This window comes from Saccopteryx bilineata, chromosome 4 (genome assembly GCF_036850765.1).
Source record: "Saccopteryx bilineata isolate mSacBil1 chromosome 4, mSacBil1_pri_phased_curated, whole genome shotgun sequence".
NCBI classification, from domain to species: Eukaryota; Metazoa; Chordata; class Mammalia; order Chiroptera; family Emballonuridae; genus Saccopteryx; species Saccopteryx bilineata.
This window is the reverse complement of record NC_089493.1, coordinates 90319676-90345591: the sequence shown is the minus strand read 5'-3', so window position 1 is coordinate 90345591 and position 25916 is coordinate 90319676. Positions and strand designations below refer to the sequence as shown.

The window sequence follows — 25916 nt, the reverse complement described above, 5'->3', positions numbered from 1 at the left end:
TGCAGGTGGTGGAACACTCTGAGAAAAATAAAGTTAGAACTTAACTAGTGTATAATTAGTAGATAAATAAAATTTGAGTAGACAATAGGACATTAGGTAAGGTAGAGTTATTAATCAGTACTGACCTTTTAGAAGTTTGTACCAATATTGTTATTGATATTCAAGTTATTGTATAACTGTACTTTGAATGACTTACCATCTGATCTATAGCCTATAGAAATGAATTAATTGTTGCCTAGAAATATGTAACCATAGTGAAACAAAAACAATGATTAATCAATGTATTCTGAATACCAAGTGATTGTAACTTAGTGTGTGTGTATAAAAGTAAAGTTAGACCAGCCATTGGCAGAGATGCCTGGCAGTAAATGCTAATGAGAGAATAAAGAGAGAAAAAAGAATTCGGCTCTCTCACTCGATTCGTGCTGACGCCGTCTCTTCCTGTGGGACCCCTGGATTCCCCCTGGGGCTGGACCCCAGCAGCCTGGGGCTGTACAGCTATTTGGGAAATATGACTTCACTGCATATATTCTAGGGGCTGGTTTGGTTGTTTATTAATTTGATAACACCAATTAATAAATATTTGTTGGATGAATGTTGGGGGAGTGTACCAAGTCCATGGATACAAGTCTCCTTGTCTAGATATATTTGCCATATAGGTTGGCATCTATCTCGGCTAACCCACCTCCCAAAATGAGCAGTTCCACTACATGGAACCATTGCACAGGAACAATGTGTTAGGAATTAGGCCATTGAAAAGGTTTAACCCTTTGAGTAGTATGAATGTTTATGTACGTAGAGTATGACTGATTTATTTTAAAAATATGTAAGGCAACATTAAAAAAAGGCAAATCTCACTAGACTCGCTCACTACACCTATAAAAGTTTAAATCCCCAGGCTCTCAAGGCTGATGCCATTTTGGACTCAGCCCATCTGTTCGCAGATGCATCAATAAATTTCTTATAAACCTCATCATTCCTGACCTGCGGTGACGCTGTGGATAGGGCATCAACCTGGAATGCTCAGGGTGCTGGTTTGAAGCCTCAGCCTTGCCCAGTCAAGACACATATAAAGAGCAACTACAAGTTGATGCTTCCTGCTCCTTTCCCTGCCTTCTCCCCCCCTCTCTCCCCTATCTCTAAAATAAATAAATAAAGTCTTTTAAAAATATGCCTGAATAGGCGGTCAAGCAGTGGATACAGCATCTTCTTGTTTCCATAATTTGGTTATCAAACAAACATGATTTTAAGTTAATAAACTGTAACTGGAACTAATTTCATTTTTTGAAAAAAAACTCACTCCAGGGATCAGCAAGCATGAAAAAACTCACTACTCAAAGGGTTAAGGAGAGTAGGATGACAACAATGTAATCTGATATAAACTAGCATTAAAGTTGCTGGTCTGATGTGCCAATTATCTAATGCTGCATAACAAACTGTCCCAAAATTTAGTGACTTAACATAACAACCATTTTACTATACATATTTCTCATGATCTTATGTGTCATTGGTTTCACTAAAATTTAGTCAGGGGTCAGCTAGATGATTCTTTCGTTCAATGTTCATTGATGGAAATTACTTGGTTATACTGAACTGGTGGATGGGCAGGTCTGAAGGGCCCAAGGCAGCTTTGTTCATGTGTCTGGTGCTCTGATGGGGATGGTTGGGAAGTTGAGCTCAGGTGAGACTGTTAACTGAAGCACCTGTACATGGTCTCTTCAGCATGGCAATCTAAGGGTAGTTGGACTTACTTGGTAGCTCCGGGCTCCCAGAGGGAGTATTTCAGAGTCCTGGGTAAAAGGTCTAAGATTTCTTTGATCTAGCCGCAGAAGTCCCAAATTCTGCCACATATATTGCTGAAGCAAGTCACTAGGTCAAGAAATAAAATATCAGGTCCCTCCGCCTTTTTTTTAAAGGTTGTTTCTTGATTTTAGAGAGACAGGGAGGGAGAGAGACAAAGAGACAGAAACATTGATTTGTTTTTGTATGTGTCCTGACTGGAGACTGAATCCAAAACGTATAGGGATGATACTCCCTCCAATGGAGCCACCTGGCCAAGATGACTTCACTTTTCAATACCTGGTAAAGGGATACTAGTCAGGATGGCTCACAGTGAGTGAAACGTGCACCTTGAAGAAAGGTGAAGAGAGATGTTAGTAAATGGCAACAGAGACCAAGTGCAGGGTTACTTTGAGTCAGAGGAATCAGAAGGGAGAAGGTATTGAAGTTCATGTAACCTGCTGATTGGCTTCTGGGGTTTTTAGATGGCCCAGAAGATGTCAAGTACGATGGAGTAAGTCCTTATTCATGTATCACAACTTGCGCAATGCTTCAAAGTTAGCAGTGTTTAGACTGAACAAAAACATAACCTGTGAATTTAAAGGTCATTATTCACAAAGGATTAAAAAATCTCTGGTGGAACCAAAGGACTTTATATTCCCCAGACTCTCACTCTCCTCTCCGCTTATCAGAAGTCCTGCCCTTCCCAGTTCAAAGTCTATCCCACCAGGAAGTTGCTCAAGGTCCTTCCTTCACATAACCCTGTAGTTTTTTTCCTTAGAGGAATACAGTACTTCTCATAACCCATTTTTTGTGACTTGTGCATATGTCTGTTTCCATGAGACCATGAAGACTCCAGAAGGAGGCATGTTTTATATATATATATATATATATATATATATATATATATATACACACACACACACACACACACACACACACACACACATTTAGTGCATGCACACAAGAGAGAGAGAGAGAGAGAGAGAGAATGACAGGAAGGGAGGGATGAGAAGCATCAGCTTGTAGTTGCATTGCTTTAGTTGTTCATTGATTACTTCTCATAGGTGCTTGAGTGGGGGGTAGTCCAACTGAACCAGTGACCCCTTGCTCAAACCAGTGACCTTTAGGCTCAAGCCAGTGACTTTGGGATCATGCTGGAGCAGGATGAGCCAGCACTCAGGCCTGCCACCTCCACTGCGCCCCCAATGGTCAGTTTCGTCTCCTTTTATTTCTATGTTCACTGTGAAGCCAATAGCCACCTGGCCCATGCAGGTTTGCGTTTGATCTGGACAGACGGTAATGAAACAACAGAGCCAAGAACTGGTAGGCCATTATCTTTAATCCTAGCTCGCATCCGGCAAGCGAGTAAATACATACAGCAGGAAAACACTTCTCGTTCCATTCAGGGTTCCCAAAGCCACTGACTCATCCGAGTTTTCTAGAATCAAAGGCCCCACCAGCCTTATTCACCTCTGTTCCCCATCTCCTTCTCTTTGCACAAATTGGCTTCTCCTTCAGCACTCTGCCATCTTGGCTACCTCTCCTCTGCAATGCTGATGGCAGGAACTGAAAGAGAGAGAGCCCCTGGTCTGCTTTATTTATAGTGTAGAAAATTAAAGCCTTTAAGCCAATATACAAATAAGGAAGTCTCTGATACAAAGCCACTTATCTGAGGCATAAATGGGATTCCTTATAAGAGTGCACCACCCCCTATCATGCAACAGTCAAAGGTGTGGGGAAAAGCTTAGCTTTGAGGAGACCTTAGTATTAGAAGAAGGTTGAAAAGATTGAAGTGTAGAAAAGAAAGGCTCTTAACATGAATAATTTTTGTCAAAACTTACTTTCTCTAAAACAAAGAGACTTTTAGCAGAACGTACTTTTTCTGAAAAGAGTCCCTGTTCCTGGCCTTGAGGCTGGTTTCCCAGACTGTAGCCTTGGGCTAGCTTTGCAAAGTGCAGGTTGTTGGTCAAATAAGTTTTTAAATATGATGTATATTTGCTCACTTATAGTTTGCATTGGGTGTGGGGGACAGGCTGTAAACAGGCAGGGTGGTTATAGCCTAAGGTTTTAGCCTTAGCCTTAGTTTTAAGACTAAGCTTTTCCCCACACCCTTGACTGATTGCATGATGTGGGGTGGTGCACTCTCATGAGGAATCCCATTATACCTCAGATAAGTGACTTTGTATCAGAGACTTCCTTGTTTGTATATTGGATTAAAGGTTGATTTCTACACTATAAAGTGGGGCAGACCAAGAGCTTGCTCTCTGTTTCTGAGCTTAGCATTAGAGGAGAGAGTAGAGAGAGGCCATGTGGAGGAGGCCAGGAGAACCAGCCAAGATGGCGGAGTGTTGAAGGAGAAGCCAGTTTGTGCAGAGTTTGTACAAAGAGAAGGATATGGGGAACAGAGGTGAATAAGACTAGTGAGCTAGAAACCTTTGACTCTAGGAAACTCGGATAAGTCAGTAGCTTTGTGAGTACTGAATGAGTGGGTTTTGGAGCCCAGTGCGTGTTTTTACTTGCCCGCCGGGTGCAAGCTAGGATTAAAGCTAATGGCCCACCAGTTCTTGGCTCTGCTATTTCATTACCATCTGTCCAAATCTAATGCAAACCTGCATGGGCCAAACGGCTCAGAATATTTCTCAGAATATTTCTCCCTGAATTAACCCTATAGATAAACATTGTAAGAAAGCTTGTTTCACTGCTCTGTTTTACTGCTATGCTTTTTCTCTTCCCCATTCCACAATCAGTATGTAGTTCTGCCTATAAAACCTAATTCTAAATTGCAGTCGGGCTGCATTGATTTGAAAGGTTGAAAGGCTTCAGCCTCCCTGTGTTCCACGTGCATAGCTAGCAAATAAAGGCTCCCTAATTACTTAATTTGGCTTTGTGATTGTGTGGCAAGATGTTTGTTTCTCACTGTTACATTACAACAAGATCTTAAAAGGGTGGAAAAGGCTTTGTCTTAAAACAGCCGTAGGCTATAAGGACTTTGACAATACCGCCTGTATCCCACACCCAATACAAACTATATGCTAGCAAACATATATATCATATTTACAAACTTATTTGACCAACATTCACAAAGTAACTTTTGGGTGACACGGGGGTCGGGGGAAGTGTTGAGACAGGCAGCAAACATGCCAACATCTTTTCAAGAAACAGTGGTCAAGATATAACAAGAGAAAGGTGAGGATATTTAGGAAAAGAGGGGGAGCTTGGTAGAGGGTGAAGCCTGAAGGACAGGAGAAAGGAGGGCCAGGAAGGGAAAAAAGGTGGAGGCTGACGGGAGGGACCAGATTTAGGTCCCAGAGCAGGCTCCCACCGCCAGCGAAAATCTGCCCTCCAGGCGGCTGCGCCGGGTTTTCGGCTCCGGCTCGCATCCGTCTCCGCGCAGCCCAGCCTATGCGCAGTTCCCTCTCCGGTCCCGCCCGGCACCTCCCCCACCCTATTCCTCCCACCCGCGGGGCGGAGAGCCGGTCTCCTGCTTCCTGTTGCCGAGAACCGAGAAGCCCCGCGTCGCGCAGCCAGCTGCTCGGGTCGCGGGTGGCTGGCTCCGGGGAGGGTCCAAGCGCAGGTAGAAGTCGTCCTGGCCCGGAGTCTGGGGTGCTGGGCTCGGCATCTAAAGCCCGTGGAGAGGGTTGAGCACGGCCCAGGCTCGCTTGGGGTGGACGCCGGTGGGGTGCGAATGCCGGGCAGCTCCGGGAAGACGTGGATGGGGGTGGGGGAGGAGTGTGTGTGTGTGAAGAGTGAGGCCAGCCAGGGAGTGGCAGGTCGTAGAATCAGAAGAGAAGAGGGAGGAAAAGATCAAGTGAGAATCAGTCTGTCACCTTACTTCCCTGCTCTTTGCTCCTTGGAAGGAGAGAGTAGCTGCCACAAACAAGTTGGTACGTTTGTAGTAACAGAAACTGAGCTGCGCTCAGACAGGATAGAATATCATAGAGCCTATGTAAAAGTGAGATGGGCATTAATCAACAACAAGATCTCCAAGACATACTGAGTACAGGATAGTGTCTGAAGTATGACCCCCTTTGTGTAAAGCAAAGAAAAAAAGGTGGGTGGAGGAAGCATATACGTATATTTGTATATGCCTAGAAGGTGTCTGAAACTATTCACATAAAATTTAGCAGTGGTTATGTAGAATGGAACTAGAGATGGGGTGGGAGGCCGGGGACTTTTTCTTTTCATTTTGTAGTTTACAGCTGAATCTCGCTTTATAGACTCCAGGGTGCAAAAAATATTTAACTATTTTTCTGTTAATTCTTGTTTGGAGACTTCTAAAAACAGCTTGAGTTAATTCTGAGATTTCTCAATTCCTTTCCCTGGTGGCTTACATAGTGCAAAGATATGAGGGAATATACAAGCCATCAAGGCCATCATTCTTGATGTAATTTGCCCACACTGATGTGCAGTGAGCTATCCATTGCCCTTTCTGAGGCAGGATAGTAAGAAGCTAAGAAAATTCCTTGGGGAATGGAATGGGGCAGCTGAGACAAATAGCTGAACAAACTGTCCAAGCAATTTACAGCCAATACTGAAGTTCACTTTCCTAAAGATAACATACCAGTGCTTTTTTTAAATTTTATTTTATTTTTATTTATTTATTCATTTTCAAGAGGAGAGGGAGAGACAGCGAGAGAAGGGGGGGAGGAGCTGGAAGCATCAACTCCCATATGTGCCTTGACCAGGCAAGCCCAGGGTTTCGAACCAGCGACCTCAGCATTTCTAGGTCGATGCTTTATCCACTGTGCCACCACAGGTCAGGCCCACCAGTGCTTTTCAACAGCTAGTTCTCAGCCTGGAGCTAGTCTGCCAGAAATTTTGTTCAGGTCCGGGTAGGCTTCAGTTGTATTTTAGCTCCAGGCTCGGAAAAGCAGCAAAACCAGGTGGGTGACAGCCAGGACTAGCTACAGTGACTAATGATCCCCTGCCTTGGGGCTGACCAGTTAGTAAAGACCACAACCCTGCAAGAGCACATCTGGAAAAGCTGTTGAATATTTTATTGAAATCCTCCTCTAAACTCCCAGTCTTTAAAAACTCTCTAAACAAAGGACCCAGTGAGTTTTCTGTGAGCATGCCTGTGCCTCTCCCTTCTCCCTGCCCCTCTTCCTCTTCCTTTCCCTCTTCCTCCCCCAAAGGCGTGTATCCTCAAAACTCTGAAGGGTTCCCACTGAGGTTTGCAAATGGGAGCAGTGGGCTAATCCCCTGAACTTGTCTCCAAGGTCCCCTTTTCTCCAACTTCCCAGTGCAGGCTCATTTCCTTCCCATAAGGTTTCTAGCGAGCAAAGGCAGCCCACCTGTGCTCTCCTGTTGTTTCTTTTACCCTAAACCCTTCTTTGTTTCACTGCCCCCAGCTTTAATGAAGTTACTCTCAAAATCACCTATAGACTTTTGTTGAGAAATTTTTCCTGCACAAAGTCAAGAACCCAGAGACTACCGGCTGGCCCTAGGCAGGCCTGAAGGGCCAGGTCTCCTTTACAGTAACACTTTCTGTCTTGGATTCAGTCCACTCAAATCTTGGTCATATTTTAGATTCCTGTCTGTAAGCTCTAGCATTTAAGGATTAAGTGACTGACTTAACATATACCTAAAATACTAGGAGATAAACATTTTATATTCTATCAAACAGAGGTGCTTAATTTGCAGTTCATGTGGATTCTAAGAGATCCATGAATGGGCTCCCTGAAAATTGAATATAAAATAATATATACTCATGAGTTTTTCTGAGCAAAAGCTCCATAACTTTTACCAGATTGTCAAAAGTCTCTGAATCCCACTGACTATGGCATTGTAGAAACAGTGGTGAACAAGGCTAAAAGGGCCTTTGTTCTCAGGAACTTAAAATCTAATGGGATGAAAGATGAACAGGCAGTTATAACAGAGGATGCGTTTTATGATGGAGGAAGTACGGTGTTGTGAGAACTTAGGGCCACCTAAATTGAACTGGGGCTAGGTGTCAGCAAAGGTTTCTCAGAGGAACTGACTATTCAGTTGAGACCTGAAGAGTGAGAGGAAAGTACAGTTTGACCTGGTAAAAAAAATAAAGGGGGTTGGCGAATGGGTTGGTCTTAGCAGAAGGAAGAGTGTTCCAGGCATCTGCCTGTGCAAAGATCTAGAGCAGGGGTCCCCAAACTACAGGCCGCATGCGGCCCCCTGAGGCCATTTATCCAGCCCCCCCCCGCACTTCCGGAAGGGGCACCTCTTTCATTGGTGGTCAGTGAGAGGAGCACTGTATGTGACCGTGCCGCAAAGCGCGGCGTCGCTCATGTACAGTACTACTTCTGGTGATGCGAGATGCACGCCTCATGGCTCCAGAAGCACGTCCTATCGCTTGTTACGGCTAGCAGTGACAAATATGGAACCGGACATTGACCATCTCATTAGCCAAAAGCAGGCCTGTAGTTCCCATTGAAATACTGTAAGCTCTTGCATTTAAGGTTTAAGTGACTGACTTAACATATACCTAAAATACTAGGAGATAAACATTGAAATACTGGTCAGTTTGTTGATTTAAATTTACTTGTTCTTTATTTTAAATATTGTATTTGTTCCCATTTTGTTTTTTTACTTTAAAATAAGATATGTGCAGTGTGCATAGGGATTTGTTCATAGTTGTTTTTTTTTATAGTCCGGCCCTCCAACGGTTTGAGGGACAGTGAACTGGCCCCCTGTGTAAAAAGTTTGGGAACCCCTGGTCTAGAGCCAAGAGATACCTCGATGATTGCATAAACTAAAAAGAGTTTGTATGGTAAGAACTTAGAGTTAGAGGGGAGTAGTGGTAAGAGATGAGGCTGGGAGATGATGTGTGTGATGTGGGGCATACAGAGGCGAACAAGACAAAAGAACCCTCAGAGAGTTCTATTCTAGTAAGGAGAAATGGTGAACAAGTAGGCAAATAAGCAAACAAGATAATTTTTTTATTTATCTATTTTTTTAAAGATTTTATTTATTCATTTTAGAGAGAGGAGACAGAGAGAGAGAGAGGAGGGAGGGAGGAGCAGAAAGCATCAACTCCCATATGTGCCTTGAGCAGGGAAGCCCTGGGTTTCGAACCAGCGACCTCAGTGTTCCAGGTCAAGGCTTTTACCCACTGCACCACCGCAGGTCAGGCAACAAGATAATTTTTTACCATGATAAAATAAACAAGGTGATGAAGTATTCAGTGCCTGGGGTATGTATTGGGGAGCTCCTTTAGAAGATCTGCATACTGTGTGCCACATGGATTGCAGGGTTTCAACAAAGGTGGTGGCGGCAGGTAGAGTAGCAAGAACTGGATAGATTTGAGAGGCACTGAGGGAGTAGGATCAATAGGATTTTACCTACTGGGTAAAAATAACAATAGATTCCATTTATTCAACACTTACTAAGAATTGTTCTCTAAGTGCTTAATTTCGTATATTTTTTTCTCACTAATTCCTATAGCAACTCGGGGGTGAAGGAGACATTTATCTCAGTTTTGTAGATAAGGAAACTAAGGTACAGAGAGTGTTAGTAAGCCCAAGGTCCCCAAGTGGATTCATGATCCCATAAGGATTTAAACTCAAGTCTGTTCCACTCCAATCCCCTGTAAGCAGGGGTTGCAAAGGAGGGGGGATAAATTTGGAAAAGAGGTAGGAGTGGGAGAAAGATGATACATTTGGAATCTGTAGAGTGTTGTGTACCTTTCAGTCACCCAGGTGGAGATGTCCAACAGGCAAATGGGTAAATGAGTGTGAAACTCAGATGAGCTCTATGTCAAGAAATAAATGTATGAATTTCCAGCATAGAAATGTTATTTGGAGCCACAGAGTAGGTGAGACCATGTTAGGAAAGCTTACAGAATGATTAGTATTCTAAGAAGTGTTAACATTCAAGGAATTACAGAGAAGCAGCCCCCAAGAAGGTGTGTCCACAGTTGTAAGAGGAGAGTAGCATCATGGAAACCAAAGGAAAAGAGTTTCAATGAGAGAGCGATCAACAGTGTACTGTACTTGAGAGATGAAGTAGGATAAATTCCCAGGTGTGTCTGTTCTGTGTAAGAATTAGTTACCTAAGAGGACAGCTTTGCAGTAATGGTGGGGACAGAATCCCATTTAGTTGGTTAAAGAGTGAGTAGGAGGCAAGGAAGTTGGGGTGGTGAATGTAGGCAGCTGAATCAAATTGTTTGTTTCTCTGGAGCTAAGAATCCGGAGTCTAGGTTACAAGTGTGATCCTTATACTAAGTAGGGATCACACCTAGAGCCCTGTGGGGCTCCTTTACTCCTTTCTGAGAAGATAGGTCCTTTATTTAAACAACAACAACAACAACAACAACAACACTTCTCTGCCTTTAAGCTTCTGCCTTACCTGTTTCTACTCTTCTCCCTTAGGATAATCCCTGGATACATCCTTATAATGAACCCAGACCTGGAAAAATAAATATTGGTCCTCTGCCTGCAGGTCACTGGCATTACCAGGCAGGCTATAGGAAAGATACACTCCCATGCAGCCAGGTGCCCATCACCTATCATTCTCTCTTTCTAGGGCATGCTGGTTGGGCTCCAGCCATGGAGAAACTTTATGGGCATGGATCTGTCCACCCGGACATCCTCTCCTTGGAGATCCATTGCCTAGCCACACTTCCTGACCTGAAGACCATGGAGAAACCACATGAACATGTGTCTTCCCACCTAGACATTCTGTCCTTGGAGAACCGGTGCCTGACCACACTTCCTGACCTGAAGACTATGGAGAAACCACATGGGCATGTGTCTTCCCACCCAGACATTCTGTCCTTGGAGAACCGGTGCCTGACCACACTTCCTGACCTGAAGACCATGGGGAAACCACATGGGCATGTGTCTTCCCACCCAGACATTCTGTCCTTGGAGAACCGGTGCCTGACCACACTTCCTGACCTGAAGACCTTGGAGAAACCACATGGGCATGTGTCTTCCCACCCAGACATTCTCTCCTTGGAGAATAAGTGCCTGGCTACACTTCCTGTTCTAAAGAGCACTATGTGTGTCAGCCCCTTGCTCCAGTGTATCCAGAAATCTCAGCCGGTGCAAGCTGACCTTTGCAGCGTGAACATCAGCAACCACCTGCTCTCTGAGCCTCCATCCTGGAGGGCTCAGTGTCTCTCTGAGGGACTAAGCCTTTTGACCTGCCCCAGAGCCCTGAAGTCCATCCCTGCTACAGAGAGACCTCAGGAAGCAGCTTTGGTAATAGCCCCAGGCACTTGTCTTGACAATTGCCATGTCTTTTGGATGCTCTAGTCCCTAGCGTTCAGTGCCACTGTGTCTTTCTGTGCTGCTCCGTGTCTGTGTACCTTATCTCCTCAAAGCCTCTTCCTGAGGTGCCCTTTACCCCAGGTGCTGTCTTCATCAGCATCATTACTCTAATTATATACCTAGTTTAGACATTCTGGACAATAGGGCAAAAATAGGCTCTGTCCTTAGAAAACTTCTGCTTAGGAGCGGGGGGTCATCATGATGTTGCAGTAGCATAGTCCAAGTGCTTTTGAGATCTTATATCAGGCATGAGACGTATCTGCTATAACCTGGCCCAGGCCCCTGTATATGTATGTCCAAACACATGTCCACTTGTACACATATATATGATCACATTTCAGGTCAGTATCCCTATACAAACACATTCCTCCATATAGCCTTGGGATTTGGATGGAGGGAAAGATTAATCTGAGCCCTATACTGTCTCTGCCAGTTATAGGCCTGACCTTGGGCAAGACTCTTAACCTTTTGAAGCTTTAATTTTCTCACCTTTAAAATAAAGTCTATGAAAATCTACCTCACAGGGTCACTGTCAGGATTACAACTACTGCCATCTTACATTTATTTAGGGCTTTGCAATTTATCAAGAGCCATACATTTGTTATCTCATTTAATCTTTATTTTTTTAAGTGAGAGAAAGGGAGATAAATTCCCCCTGTGTCCCAGTTGTGATCCACCCAGCAACCTCTATCTCAGACCAATGCTCGAATCAACCAAACTATTCTCAGCACCTGAGGCTGATGCTCAGACCAACTGAGCTGTCCTCAGTGCGTGGGGCTGATGCTCAAGCCATTGGCTGTGAAAAGGGAAGAGAGAAAGAAAGGGTAGAGGGAAGGAAGAGAAGAAGATGGTCACTTCTCATGTGTGCCCTGACCAGGGATCGATCCTGGGACGTCTGCACACTGTGCTGATGCTTTATCCACGGAGCCAACCGGCCAAGACCTCATTTGATCTTCTAACGGCCCCTTCAAGTAGGTGGTAGGGAATGAGGAAGCTGAGGCTCAGAGGTTCAGCAGCCCAAGGTTGCTGGGTGATTGACCTGGAATGTGTCCCCTTTTTTTCTGATTCTAAAATACTTTAATAACATCATAGAAGGTGTGTTGTAGGGGGTGTCCCAGGCTTCTAGGCTGTGACATCAATAAGGAGATGAAAACAGGGTGATCACGAAGCAACTGAGCAAAGGCTTTGAAGGTTGAGTCAGGAAAGGTGGTATGTGTGACAGAAATCTCTATGTCACACAGGACAGATAAGTTCTGACTGTGAAGAGAATGTTTAGATGTGAAGGTAGATGTAGATACTTCCTATCCCTGGGAGTTGTCTTCAGATGTCTGTGTTTGAGGGACTGTGATTATTAACTGCCACTATTCCTAGGGTTGTTGGTCCTCTTTGGAAGAGAAAAAGCCAGAAGACAAGAAACGCACAGAGGCTCAAATGCCTTTTTATAGTCTAAGCTTGGCAGAGGAGGAGGAAATGGAGGAGCTGGCCTTGAAGCTCACTTCTGGGAACTCTGAGTCTTGGTCTGAGCCCACTGACAAGGTCCTTAAGGAAAAGAAGGTAAGAGTTCCGGAGTGGGGGAGAGAATGATGGTGATGGAGGGAAGGGTGAGGGGTGGGTGGCAGGAGTGGTGCCCAAAGGTTGAACCCAATGCTCTCCATAGATGGAAAGGGAGAGATGGGGCATCACCCAGTTCCTATTTCTCACTTCCTAATCCCCCTTTCTGACCTCTTGGTTGAACAAACATCTTCCTGAATTTGGGGTCCATGCTCTTTGTCCTTGATTTTATGTTGGCCTGAGGGATGCTTAAGTTGGTCCTTATTACCTCTTTCCTTCTTCCTTCCCTCTCTCATTCCCAGATGACTCTCATGAGCTTGTTGTGCTCCACTGTGGCATCAGATATAAGCAAGGAAGATGCAGCTCACTTTACCAATACCCTCCTGGAAGTCTGTAGTGAGCTTGCTCCCTTGGAGCCTGAGTTTATCTTCAAGGTATTGATTGGTGTGAGAGAGTGGGAAACTGGGAGCTAGAGAAAGTGCTTATGGTGTGTGAGGGAGATGGTGACCAGCTTGTGCTGTGGGTAGAAGAAGCTTCATCTAGGAGAGGAATATGATCCCTAGGTGAGTCTGTGGCCTAGTCCTGAGAGTTCTCTGAGGAGTGGGACAGTGGGATTGGGAAGGAGCATACTAGGGTTCATTTGATTAGCAAGTACACAGTGTCTTGAGGGTCATAACAATAGAATGAAACATGATCTGGCTTTTAAGGAGTTTATGGTATTGTTAGGTCAGCAAAACACTCCCTAATGTTATGTAAACGCAAATGGTGTAGTAGATAGTGATGGTTTCAGAGCTAAAAAGAGGTGGAGAAATGTTTTCAATGAGACTTTAGAAAATGTTAATCAGCACTTTGAACCTGATTCCCTAGGGGTAAGTCTTTGATAGACATTGGTGGTGGGAGGTCTTCCAAAGAAGGAAAGGGCTTGGTTTACTTGGGAGGTGATCAGAGGTCCAGGAGAAGGCCTGAGCTAAGGTGGGCATGGACTAGATTATGAAGGACTTATAATGCAAAGAGTCTTGAACTTTATATTTTATAGAAAATATGGAGGGCTCAGGAAAAGGTTTTATGCAGGTAGATTAGATACACAAATTAGTTTAGGGCATGAAGCTCTGGGAGAAGTGGCTGAGATGCTAATTTTGCTTACCCTTTGCTCTAGGCATCTCTGTATGCCAGGCAGCAGCTGAACGTCCGGAATATGGCCAACAAAGTCTTGGCTATTGGTGCCTTCTTGCCAGTCTGCCGCCCCCACTTGCGACGATATTTCTGTGTCATTATCCAGCTGCCATCTGACTGGATCCAGGTAGCTGAATTCTATCAGGTATGACACTCACTTCCCTGAACTTTGGCCTTGAATTGGGTCCCCCTCTTTTTGGTCATTGCATCTCTGGAGAAAGTTCTCAGACAGTTTGGACTCCCCTCTGTATCTTCAACCTTGGTTCCCAGGTAGGACAGCGTTTCCCTGTACCAGGCTGAGAACATGATTAAGAAGGCTGGAGACTTCCAGTCAAGATCACAACATAAGCACCGGTGAACGGGATATTTGCCTCCTCCCATGACCACATAAGAACTACAACTGAACTACAGAACAACTATCATTTAGAACCTCTTGAAATCTGGCTGAGTGGCAGTCCTACAACTAGGGAATTAAAGTAGAAGCCACAGGGAGACTGGTAGGACGGGTGGAGACCTGAAACAGGCTGGTCTCACACTGAAATGTGTGGTGAATATCTTGGCTTTGGTGATCCCCCTGAGGAGCGAGCCCCACACCAGGCCCCTCATTCCAGGGTTCCAGTGCCAGGCAGAGAAGTCCCCATAACCTCTGGCTGTAAAAACAAGCGGGGATTGAGGCTGAGTGAGACAGGGCTGCTGGAGTCCTAGGCAGCTCCTCTTAAAGGGCCTGCACATGGACTAACTCAGACTCACTTGCTCTAAGCTCCAACTCTGGGGAAGAAGCTCAAAATGCACAGGATTATATGGGGAGGAACTGAATTGCCTGGCATCAGAACAAGAGCTGGGGGGCAGCTTTCTCCCAGCCAGAAGTGCTGGCAGATGTCATTGTTCCTTTGATGAGCCCTTCCCCTACAGAACCAGCTGGTGGGCGCTATATCTGAGACTCCATTAACCTGGCGAACGCAGTTTGCTCTGCCCTGGTGATTCCGTGAGTCCGCTCCTAACCCAAATTTTAGGTCCACCAAAGCTGTTTCCAGTGGCTTTTCCATACAAATAGCCTTTCTTGGCTTATACTCCAGACTTTCCTAAAGGCTCTCAAACAAGCAGCACTTGGCCTCGGAGTGCCCCATACCACTGAGTGGCCCCGGCACTACCAGCAGCCAGCCTTAGTTTGCACTCGGCCTCACCTGGGCATCTCCAAGCCCAGCACAAATATCATAGTAGCCATTTGCAGATTGCTTTGTAGCTCGTGCTGGGAGGACCCAGGCAGAACACGGGGCAGCTGACCTTGGCCTGCACTTCCCAGGAGGCTTCAGAGCCAGCACACCTAGTAGACAGCTTCAAACTATGTGGAAGCACCACCACCCAACCACCTCCATAAGTGACGCACTCAAAGGGTGGGCTCAGTGGGCACTAAAGCCCTGCTGAAGAAATTCCTGCTCTGTAGAGTTGGGCCCTGCCTAGCTGATCTTCCACAGTGGTCAGAGGTCAACGGTTGGTGGTCATAATCAGTCCTAGTAGCTAACTGGCCTAGGGGTAAATTACTCAAGGTTCAACTACATGAGGAAGGTGTACACAACCCACATGGAGAGCACACCTCACATTTCCAGCTTGGGTGATAGGGGAGTCTGTGCCACTGGACCCTACAGAACACCTACTACATTAGGCCATTCTACCAAGCCTGGGAGATGTGGCAGCTCCACCTAATACATAGAAATAAATACAGAGAAGCTGCCAAAATGAGGAGACAAAGAGACATGTCCCAAATGAATAAAACAACAGAAGAAAACAAAACAAAATGGAGACAAGCAATCTTCTAGATGCAGAGTTCAAAACACTAGTTATAAGGGTGCTCAATAAACTTAGTGAGAACCTCAACAGTTTAAAAAAGGACCAGTCAAAAATGAAAGATACACTAACTGAAATGATGGATTTACAGGGAATCAACAGTAGAGTAGAAGAAGCTGAGAATCAAAACAGCGATTTGGAACATAGGGAAACAAAAATGACCCAATCTGAACAGCAAAAGGAAAAAAGAATCCAAAATAATAAGGATAGTGGAAGGAGCCTCTGGGACTGCTTGAGAGGCCTACCAACATTTGCATCATGGGGGTGGTGGAAGGAGAAGAGAGAGCAAGAAACTGAAAACCTATTTGAGAAAATAATGATGAAAAACTTCCCTAACTTGTACAGGAAATAGACATACAAGCACAGCAAGTACAGAGAGTCCCAAACAAGAGGAACCCAAAGAGGCCCATACCAAGACACATTATAAATTAAAATGCCAACGATTAAAGACAAAGAGAATCTTAAAAGTAGCAAGAGAAAAGCAGTTAGTTACCTACAAGGAGGCTTCCTTAAGACTGTCTGCTGATTTCTCACAGACCCTTCGCAGGCCAGAAGAGATTAGCAAGACATATTCAAAGTAATGGACCTACAGCCAAGATTACCCAGCAAAGCTGTCATTCAGAATCAAAGGACAGATAAGAACTACCTAGATAAGGAATAGCTAAAGGAGGCCCTAGTCAGGTGGTTGAGCGGATAAAGGATCATTCTGGCATGCCAAGGCTGTGGATTTGATCCTGGTCAGGGCCCGTGCAAGAAGCAATCGGAGTACACAACTAAGTGGAACAACAAAGTGGAATGCAAATTGATGCTTTTCACTGTCTCTCTCTTCCTTTCCCTCTCTCTCTGTCTCTCCCTCTTTTCCTCTCTCTCTGTCTCAAATCAATGGAAAAATAGCAAAAATAAATTAAAGAGCCTGACCTGTGGTGATGCAGTGGATAAAGCGTCGACCTGGAATGCTGAGATTGCCAGTTTGGGACCCTGGGTTTGCCTGGTCAAGGCACATGGGAGTTGATGCTTCCTGCTCCTTCCTCCCTTCTCTCTCTCTCTCCTCTCTAAAATGAATAAAAGAAGTTTAAAAAAGAAAAAGCTAAAGGATTTCATCACCACCAAACCAGTGTTATAAGAAATGTTAAAGAGTCTTAAGAAAAAAGATAAAAAATATGAACAATAAAATAGCAATAGCCTGACCAGCCGGTGGCGCAGTGGATAGAGCATCAGACTGGGATGCGGAGGACCCAGGTTCAAGACCCCGATGTCCCCAGCTTGAGTGCGGACTCATATGGTTTAAGCAAAGCTCACCAGTTTGGACCCAAGGTCGCTGGCTCGAGCAAGGGGTTACTCGGTCTGCTGAAGGCCCACGGTCAAGGCACATATGAGAAAGCAATCAATGAACAACTAAGGTGTCACAACGAAAAACCGATTGATGCTTCTCATCTCTCTCCGTTCCTGTCTGTCTGTCCCTACCTATCCCTCTCTCTGACTCTCTCTCTGTCTCTGTTAAAAAAAAAAAAAGACAATAAATACGTATCTATCAATAATTGAATCTAAAAAAACCCCAGGTGGAATAGAAACAGACTCATAGATGCAGAGAACATTTTGACGGTTGCCAGATGGGAAGGGGGTTGGGGAAATGGGTGAAAAAGGTGAAGGGATTAAGAAGTACAAATTGGTTGTTAAAGAATAGTCATGGGGATGTAAAGTACAGCATAGGGAATATAATCAATACTATTCTGATAAGTACATATGGTATCAGATGGATGCGATTTATCAGGATGATCTCTTAGTAAGTTATGTAATCAATGGGGTGTACACCTGAAACTAATACAGTAGTGTATGTAAACTATAATTGAAAAATTTTAAAATGCCCTGTCAGAGTAGCTCAGCGGAAAAGTGTTGACCCAGCAGGCCAGAGGTTGTGGGTTCGACTCCTGGTCAGGACATGTACAAGAAGCAATCAGTGAGTCTATAACTAAATGGAACAAGTAAGTGAAACAATGAGCTGATGTTTAAAAAAAAATGATTTAAAATTTTTAAAAAAAGAGAGAGAGAAAAGGGCTAGACCACAGTTTGAGAAAAATTGGTCTTATTCTGGACCTTGTATTTACAGCGATGGAATCCAGACTCATAAAAGTCTGCTGACTGACCCAGCACCTCAGGAACTATAATTTTAAAGCTGGGGCTGAGAACTCGCTTCCTAGTCTCATTTAACTCTGCAAGGTGTCTTGTTTTGTTTTGGGGGTTTTGTTTGGGTCTCACTTCTGATAGTCACTTACCTCTCTGACAGAGCCTGGCTGAAGGAGAAGGGAACAAGCTGGTGCCACTGCCTGCCTGCCTGCGTGCTGCTATGACCGACAAGTTCACCCAGTTCGATGAGTACCAGCTGGCCAAGTACAACCCTCGGAAGCACCGAGCCAAGAGACGCCCCAATCGACCCCACCACCCTCTGGTCAGTCTCTGTCTCAACCTTGGTTATTCACAGCCCAGGTCCTTTTTCTCTGGAAGGACAGAGGCATGCTGACTCTGGGGAAATCCCCCACTAAATAAGCATCTGGCATCTTTCTACCACCAGGAACAAAAAAAGTCAGAAAAATACAGAGTTGCTGGGTAGACCTCAACGGGCAGAGAAGGCAGGGCTTGCCACGTTCCTGGCGGGCTTCCTAATTAATTGGTAGAGATGGGCCTTGGGGGCTATTGGAATGGACCTCTCCTGGGACAACCTACATTTCTCTTTTTAAAACTGCTTCTCCTGTCACTATAGAAGTCAGAGCATCCATTTTCTGAGACGCAGCAATTTTTGCCAAGGTACCTTGAACCTCTTGAAAGAGAACAAAAGAAGGTGAGTGCCTTAGTCAGGAGTTCTATATGTGCGTGTGCAATCTTTTCTCAAATGATATTTAGAAATGGAATTCCATTTGGTGTAGAAATACTAATAGTGGGTGTGATAGGCACATGCCAGTTTTCTGCCTGGGGATTCTCAGCCGTGATTATGGGGTGAGGTTTTGAGAGCACCCCTGCTTCATTCTTTTTGTTATTATACTATACTGATAGGTGGCATGTTCAGCTGGATAAATGAGTTAAAGACATGAAATATCTATCTTCCATAAGAAGTTTTAAAAGCAAACCCAATTTTTTTGCCTTAATGACAAGTCATTGCCTTTAGTGGTTAAGAGCATAGAATCTGGATTCTGACCTGGTTTTGAATCCCACCACCACCAGCACTTGTGGACTACCTGACTTTTGCTAGATGACTTACTGTCTCTTGCCTCAGTTTCCTCAGATATAAAATGGGAATAGTAGTAGTACCTATTTCATTGGGTTTTTGTGAGGATTAAATCAGTTATTATGTTTCCAGTACTTCTGACAACACCTGGCACTCAATGAATGTGAGCTATCACTATCATCATCATTAAAATAGATTATTAGGAAAATGTAACCATTATAAGAAAACATAGTCTTGCCTGACCAGGCAGTGGCGCAGTGGATAGAGCGTTGGACTGGGATGCAGAGGACCCAGGTTCAAGACCCCAAGGTCGCCAGCTTAAGCGCGGGCTCATCTGGTTTGAGCAAAAGCTCGCCAGCTTGGACCCAAGTTCGCTGGCTTGAGCAAGGGGTTACTGCGTCTGCTGAAGGCCCATGGTCAAGGCACATATGAGAAAGCAATCAATGAACAACTAAGTTGTCACAACAAAAAACTGATGATTGATGTTTCTCATCTCTCTCTGTCCCTGTCTATCCCTCTCTCTGACTCTCTCTCTGTCTCTGTAAAAAAAAAAGAAAGAAAAGAAAACAGTCTCAGTTGGTCAGCTGATCTTTTCTCTTCATCTTATTACTGCATCCCAAACTTACCATATTTCCCCATTATAAGACGCTCCATGTATAAGACACACCTTAATTTTGGGGCCTGAAATTTGAAAAAAAATGTATTACATAAAGCTATTGAACTCAAGTTTTATTCATCATAAAAGTCATGCAAGTCCTCATCACTGTCAAAACTCCCGTCCATTAGCTTGGCCTCATCTATATCTGATGCCGAATCTGTGTCTTCATATATTGCCTCGTCCTCAGTTCCATTTATGGCATTTGAAATGCCACAACCACTGTATAAGACGCATCGTTTTTAGACCCCAAATTTTTTGAAAAAGGGTGCATCTTATACATGGGGAAATACAGTAGATCTTTTATAAGAGAAGATTCTGAAAAGCAACTTCTTTCAGTTTTTAACTCCTCACAGCAAGTATTGTTCTGATGCCTCCATTTTCCTGCTCCAAGTCTCAGTGATTTAAACAAGAACTGCTTTTCTCTTTCCTCCCTCTGAGAACAAAGGGTTGTCTGTTTATATTATCCCATCTTGCTTTTCACAAGCCATTCACTCCATTTTACCATTGATAGTTCAGTCTTATGTAAATAAAACATGGTAACCCCAAAACGCCACTCTCTTACGCTCACTAAAGAGTTCTTGTTGCTAGATATTTTTACCCCCTATTCCTACTCTTTGCTTAAATCGACTCTGGAGAAAGAAATGATCTCATGGGTGTAGCATGGTTTTAGGTTCTGCTTCCTAAAGAAAGTGACCATGGTCATAGATTAAATGACCCCTGGGGGGTTTGGGGATATTTCCACAGTTTGAGGCGACCTACAATGCAGTGCCAGAGAAAAAGGATCCACCAAGATTCACCCTGAAGAAGTTGGTACAGCGACTGCATATTCAGGAGCCTGTCCAGCATGTGCGTGCCCTGCTGGGCTGTAGGTGAGAATGTACATTCTATTGGGGCAACCCCATAGCTTTTCGACATTCATGGCCCCTTCCCTGTAGTTCTGACCCCAGCAACATTAGTTTGGGCAGCCATGGCCTGTGATTGGCTCACCTTTCCTTTCCCGAATTATTTTCAGCTGGCTTTGAAATGATAAACTTTTTCTCCTCTGTTCCAGATACCCTTCTAACCTACAGGCCTTTTCTCGAAGTCGCCTCCCTGGGCCATGGGATTCTAGCAGAGCTGGGAAGCGGATGAAGCTGTCTCAGCCAGAGACCTGGGAGCGGGAGCTGAGCTTGCGGGGGAACAAAGCTTCCGTTTGGGAGCAACTCATCGGTACAGTGACCTTGACCCTCACACCCCCTACTGCTCTTCCCCATTTATGCCTCTCTGTATTGGACTAGAGCAGGAGTAGTCAACCTTTTTATACCTACCGCCCACTTTTGTATCTCTGTTAGTAGTAGAATTTCCTAACCGCCCACCGGTTCCACAGTAATGGTGATTTATGAAGTAGGGAAGTAGCTTTACTTTATAAAATTTACAAAGCAGAGTTATAACAAGTTAAAGCATATAATAATAATTACTTACCAAGTACTTTATGTCAGATTTTCGCTAAGTTTGGCAGAATAAATCTTTATAGAACAACTTACTTTAGTTAAATCTATCTTTTTATTTATACCTTGGTTGCTACCACCCACCATGAAAGCTGGAACGCCTACTAGTGGGCGGTAGGGACCAGGTTGACTACCACTGGACTAGAGGATTTCCATGGCATGATGCAGTTATTCTGTTGCATGGTAGTTGCATCATTGAAAATGATTGGACTTATAAGGCCTGCCAGTGACTACACCCAAGTGCACAATTGTTCCTGCTTTGAGTAACATTGACATCATTGGTAGATCATTCATTATTCTAGATGTGGTTAGGTGATACATAGGTCTTTCAACATATGACAAAAGTGGAACCTTCCCTCTGATTTCACTTGTATCAATATCTGTGTAACTCATCCAAATAAGGTAGAACTTTCTGGCACATGGCATAGTGGACTCTCCATAGAAATTCATATTTAGGACATGAATGTTTTAGGTAACTTATCCATATTGATTTGAAAACTTCAAATCAGGAAGGACCAAGTTAATCTCACTCTATCTTTCTCTCTCTTTTTTAGTTCATTTTTAACTACAGAAGATTTTTTTCTATTCCATTTTGTTTTCTTTTACTTCTTTCATTTTTAAAATTTAAAATCAACTTCTTTTGAGAATTACCTATCTAGACTTTTTGTCTGCTTGAGTTTTGTAGATTTCACATTTTAGAGCTTTAGAAGCCCAAGTTGGCTTTACCTATTTCTCTGTGAACTGATGTTTGTAGATTATACTCAGGGCAGCTTGAATTGTTCAGCTACTTAGTACTCCTCTCACTTTGTGGTTGTCACTGGTGGTGTACACGTCAGAATCATGTGGGAATTAAAACACATGCACACATATGCCTGACAACCTCTTCCCTCTTCATTAATATATATGTTAGCGAGAGAGAGAGAGGGAAAGAGACAGAGACAGACAGAGACAGGTAGGAAGGGAGAGAGATGAGAAGCATCAGGGGCTCCAGCTGAGCCAGTGACCATGGGGTCATGTCTATGACCCAGTGCTCAAGCCTGCAACCCCACACTCAAGCTGGTGAGCCCACGCTCAAGCCGGATGAGCCTATCCTCAAGCAAGCGACCTCGGGATTTTGAACCTGGGTCCTCAGCATCCCAGGTTGATGCTCTATTCACTGCGCCATTGCTTGGTCAGGTACCTCTTCCCCCATATTGATTCAGTTTTGGGTGGTGTAGAATAAAGAGGCCTCGATGGCAGCCAGTTTCTGTAGGTGTTTCCGGTATGCATCATCTCTACTTCCTCCCTCTGTCCCTGAAAATGAAAACTGTGTCATTATTTTATTTTTTTTTTTTTTAAAGTTTTATTTTGCAAGTGAGTGTGATTCTTTTTATTTTATTTTATTTATTTATTTTAGAGAGGAGAGGCAGAGAGGAGAGAGAGACAGAGAGAGAGAGAAGGGGGGAGGAGCTGGAAGCATCAACTCCCATATGTGCCTTGACCAGGCAAACCCAGGGTTTCGAACCGGCGACCTCAGCATTTCCAGGTCGACGCTTTATCCACTGCGCCACCACAGGTCAGGCTGTCATTATTTTTAGTTGAAACAAATGCCCATAGTCTAATCCACTGGTCTACAGATACTTTTTTACTTTTGTTATATATTGCAAAAAATATATGTTGTTATACACAGAACACATGCATATCTATAAGGTGGGGCAAAAGTAGATTTATAGTTGTGAGTATATGAAAACAAAGTCCCTTCTTTTTTATTTTTTTTAAGATTTTTATTTGTTGCTTTTATAGAAGGAGGGGAATGAGAAGTGGTTGCGTCACTATATCTGTTCATTGGTTGCTTGTCATATGTGCCTTGACTAGGCAAGCCCAAAGTTTGAAAATGGCAACCTCGGCATTCCAGGTTGGCACTGTATTACTGCACTACCACAAGCCAGGCCAGAGTTTATTCTTTTCTTTATTCTTTTTTTTTTCTTAAGTGAGAGGTGGGGAGGCAGAGACAGACTCCCGCATGCACCACGACCAGGATCCACCTGCCAGACCCTCTACTGCAGTGATACTCTGCCCATTTGGAGCCACTGCTCCATTGCTCAGCAACCAGGCTATTTTAGCACTTAAGGTGAGGCTATGGAGCCATCCTCAGTGCCTGGGGCCAACTTTTGTTTGAATCATTCAAGCCCTGGCTGTGGGGTTGGGGGCAGTAGGGAGAGGGGTGGAGAAGCAGATGGGTGCTTCTCCTGTGTGCCCTGACCAGGAATTGAACCCAGGACTTCCACACGCTGGGCCAACACTCTACCGCTGAGCCAACCAGCCAGGGCCCAGAGTTTATTCTTTTATTATTATTTATCAATTTTTGTATTCCATACAAACAACTGTAAATCTACTTTTGCCCCTCCCTGTTTATAAAAATTTTGTACATATACTAGTAAATTAATATACTTTAAGAAATAAATATAACTATTTTAAATATAGGTATGAAAATAAAAAAATATCAAAAATATATATAAACATAAAGTAATAGATAAGATATATATATAAATATATATATATTTATCTTTATAAATTTATATATATATATATATATCCCTCTCTTTGGAGACCACAGATTCATTTACTTATTAACAATTTTTTGGCCTGACCAGGCAGTGGTGCAGTGGATAGAGTGCCAGACTAGGATGTGGGGATACGGAGGACCCAGGTTCAAGACCCCAAGGTTGCCAGCTTGAGCGCGGGCTCATCTGGTTTGAGCAAGGCTCACCAGCTTGAGCCCAAGGTCGCTGGCTTGAGCAAGGGGTCATTCAGTCTGCTGTAGCCCCCCGGTCAAGGCACGTATAAGAAATCAATCAATGAACTACTAAGGAACCACAATGAAGAATTGATGTTTCTCATCTCTCTCCCCTCCTGTCTGTTTGTCCTTCTCTCTGACTCTCTCTGTCTCTGCCACAAACACAAAACAAAACAATTTTTTGGAATGAAATCAGTGAATTTCTCAATCTATAGGTTAAATACTCAATTTTTTTCTAGTATTATAAATATGATATTGTACTTAAGTTCTTATCAAAATAATCTAGGCCCTGGCCGGTTGGCTCAGTGGTAGAGCGTCAGCCTGGCGTGCGGGAGTCCCGGGTTCGATTCCAGGCCAGGGCACACAGGAGAAGCACCCATCTGCTTCTCCACCCCTCCCCCTCTCCTTCTTCTCTGTCTCTCTCTTCCCTTCCCGCAGCCAAGGCTCCATTGGAGCAAAATAGGCCTGGGCGCTGGGGATGGCTCTATAGCCTCTGCCTCAGGCGCTAAAATGGCTCTGGTTGCAACAGAGTAATGCCCCAGATGGGCAGAGCATTGCCCCCTGGTGGGCATGCCGGGTGGATCCCGGTCGGGCGCATGCGAGAGTCTGTCTGACTGCCTCCCTGTTTCCAACTTCAGGAAAAAAAACAAAAAAAATAAAAACAAAATGATCTAGAAAACCATTTTCTTTAATAAAAAAGATGTAGTGATTTTAGAGATAGCAAGAGAGAGAAAAAGAGAGGGAGAGAAGCAACAACTAGTAGTTGCTTCACTTTAGTTGTTCATTGATTGCTCTCATACATGCCTTGACTGGGCAAACCTGGGGTTTCAAACCATTGACCTCAGCATTCCAGGTTGATGCTCTATCCACTGCACCACCACAGGTGAGACTAGAAAACCTTTCATACACAGCAACAGTTGCAAAAACTTATGCCCTTACAAAGGATACAATAGTTCCTTAGTCATCACACATCACTTAATCTGTGTACACAACCTCATTTTTCTATTCTGATGAAAGCTGTTGGTAAGTGCAGGCTTGTGCATGGGATGTGGATTTGGAGGCTGCCAGGCCTGGTCTCTAAAGTGGGAAAATAGCACACCTCCCACTTATGTTAACCTTTATCTGAAAAATAGAAGGAATTTTCTTAACATTTACTATGCTAGTCACTTAGTCCACATGGTATATGGTCATGTTACATGTGATAGTTGAGGTTTATTTAGGAAGAGCTGGAGTTCCCCAGTATGAAGGCATTGTTGTTGCCCCTCACTCTTCTTTTGGTTTCTGCATGTGACACCGCAGCTTACCTTTGAATCATACATGAGTTTAGAATTATTATTCATTATTAACCAAACTAACCCTCTAAAATTGACATATGTCCTAAAAAGGTTATTAAGAAACTAACTATAACTTGAAGGTAATATTAACATCACAGGGACAAGTGAACAGTAAGAAAGTGACAGAGGTGGAATTCTTCTTCATTGCAAGTCTTTTTTACCTAAACGTAAATGAAAAATAATGACTATTTAATCAGATCTTATAAGAAGTCTGCCAGAAAACTTAAAAAGTATCAAGAAGACTATTTGAACTAGAGATTTACACTGTTATTAAAGATGATCCTTAAGTGTATATTGCACTACATGTATACAATTTATAAAAAAACAAATTTAGACTAAGAGGTTTTTCTTTTAGCCATCTAAAAAGTTTGTAAATCATTATTCTACATTAGAGAATATATGTTGCCAGTTGAGCCCAGTCCCAGGGTTGGAACCAACAGACAAAGTGATAACATAAGTTGCTTATTGAAACAGCCATCCTACAAACAGTGTTTTGTATAAATTTTGCTCCAAACTTCAGGCCAACCATGTTTTTTTTTTCTTCCTGTGCAGACCTTTAAAATATTTGGGGTAGAATAGATCATATGTTAATATCTTATTTCCTCCATCCTGAATTTTCTACATGGTCTCTGAACTTCTGCTCTGGTCTCTGACCTCCCCCACTCACCCTTTGTTTGCTTTTCTCACCCTATGCCTGACCTTCTGTAGACAACGGGAAGCTTCCCTTCATGGCCATGCTTCGGAATCTGTGCAACTTGCTGCGGGTTGGAATCAGTGCCCACCACCATGAGCTTGTACTGCAGAGACTCCAGCAGGCGGTATTTGTGAGGGGCAGGGACTGG

General features: G+C 43.8%; 1 protein-coding gene across 1 annotated transcript in view; it reads left to right on the top strand.

Moving 5' to 3' along the window:
- The first annotated feature begins 5235 nt into the window (after positions 1 to 5235).
- Positions 5236 to 25916, top strand: part of TEP1 (telomerase associated protein 1) — a 51794-nt gene continuing 31113 nt past the window's right edge. Inside the window, exons 1-10 of the mRNA XM_066277276.1 lie at positions 5236 to 5356; positions 10282 to 10961; positions 12402 to 12584; positions 12884 to 13015; positions 13738 to 13899; positions 17884 to 18045; positions 18358 to 18435; positions 20222 to 20346; positions 20529 to 20686; positions 25783 to 25892. Coding sequence (XP_066133373.1) covers positions 10305 to 10961; positions 12402 to 12584; positions 12884 to 13015; positions 13738 to 13899; positions 17884 to 18045; positions 18358 to 18435; positions 20222 to 20346; positions 20529 to 20686; positions 25783 to 25892 — 1767 coding nt within the window. The 5' untranslated portion in view covers positions 5236 to 5356; positions 10282 to 10304. The remainder of the gene's footprint in view (positions 5357 to 10281; positions 10962 to 12401; positions 12585 to 12883; positions 13016 to 13737; positions 13900 to 17883; positions 18046 to 18357; positions 18436 to 20221; positions 20347 to 20528; positions 20687 to 25782; positions 25893 to 25916) is intronic.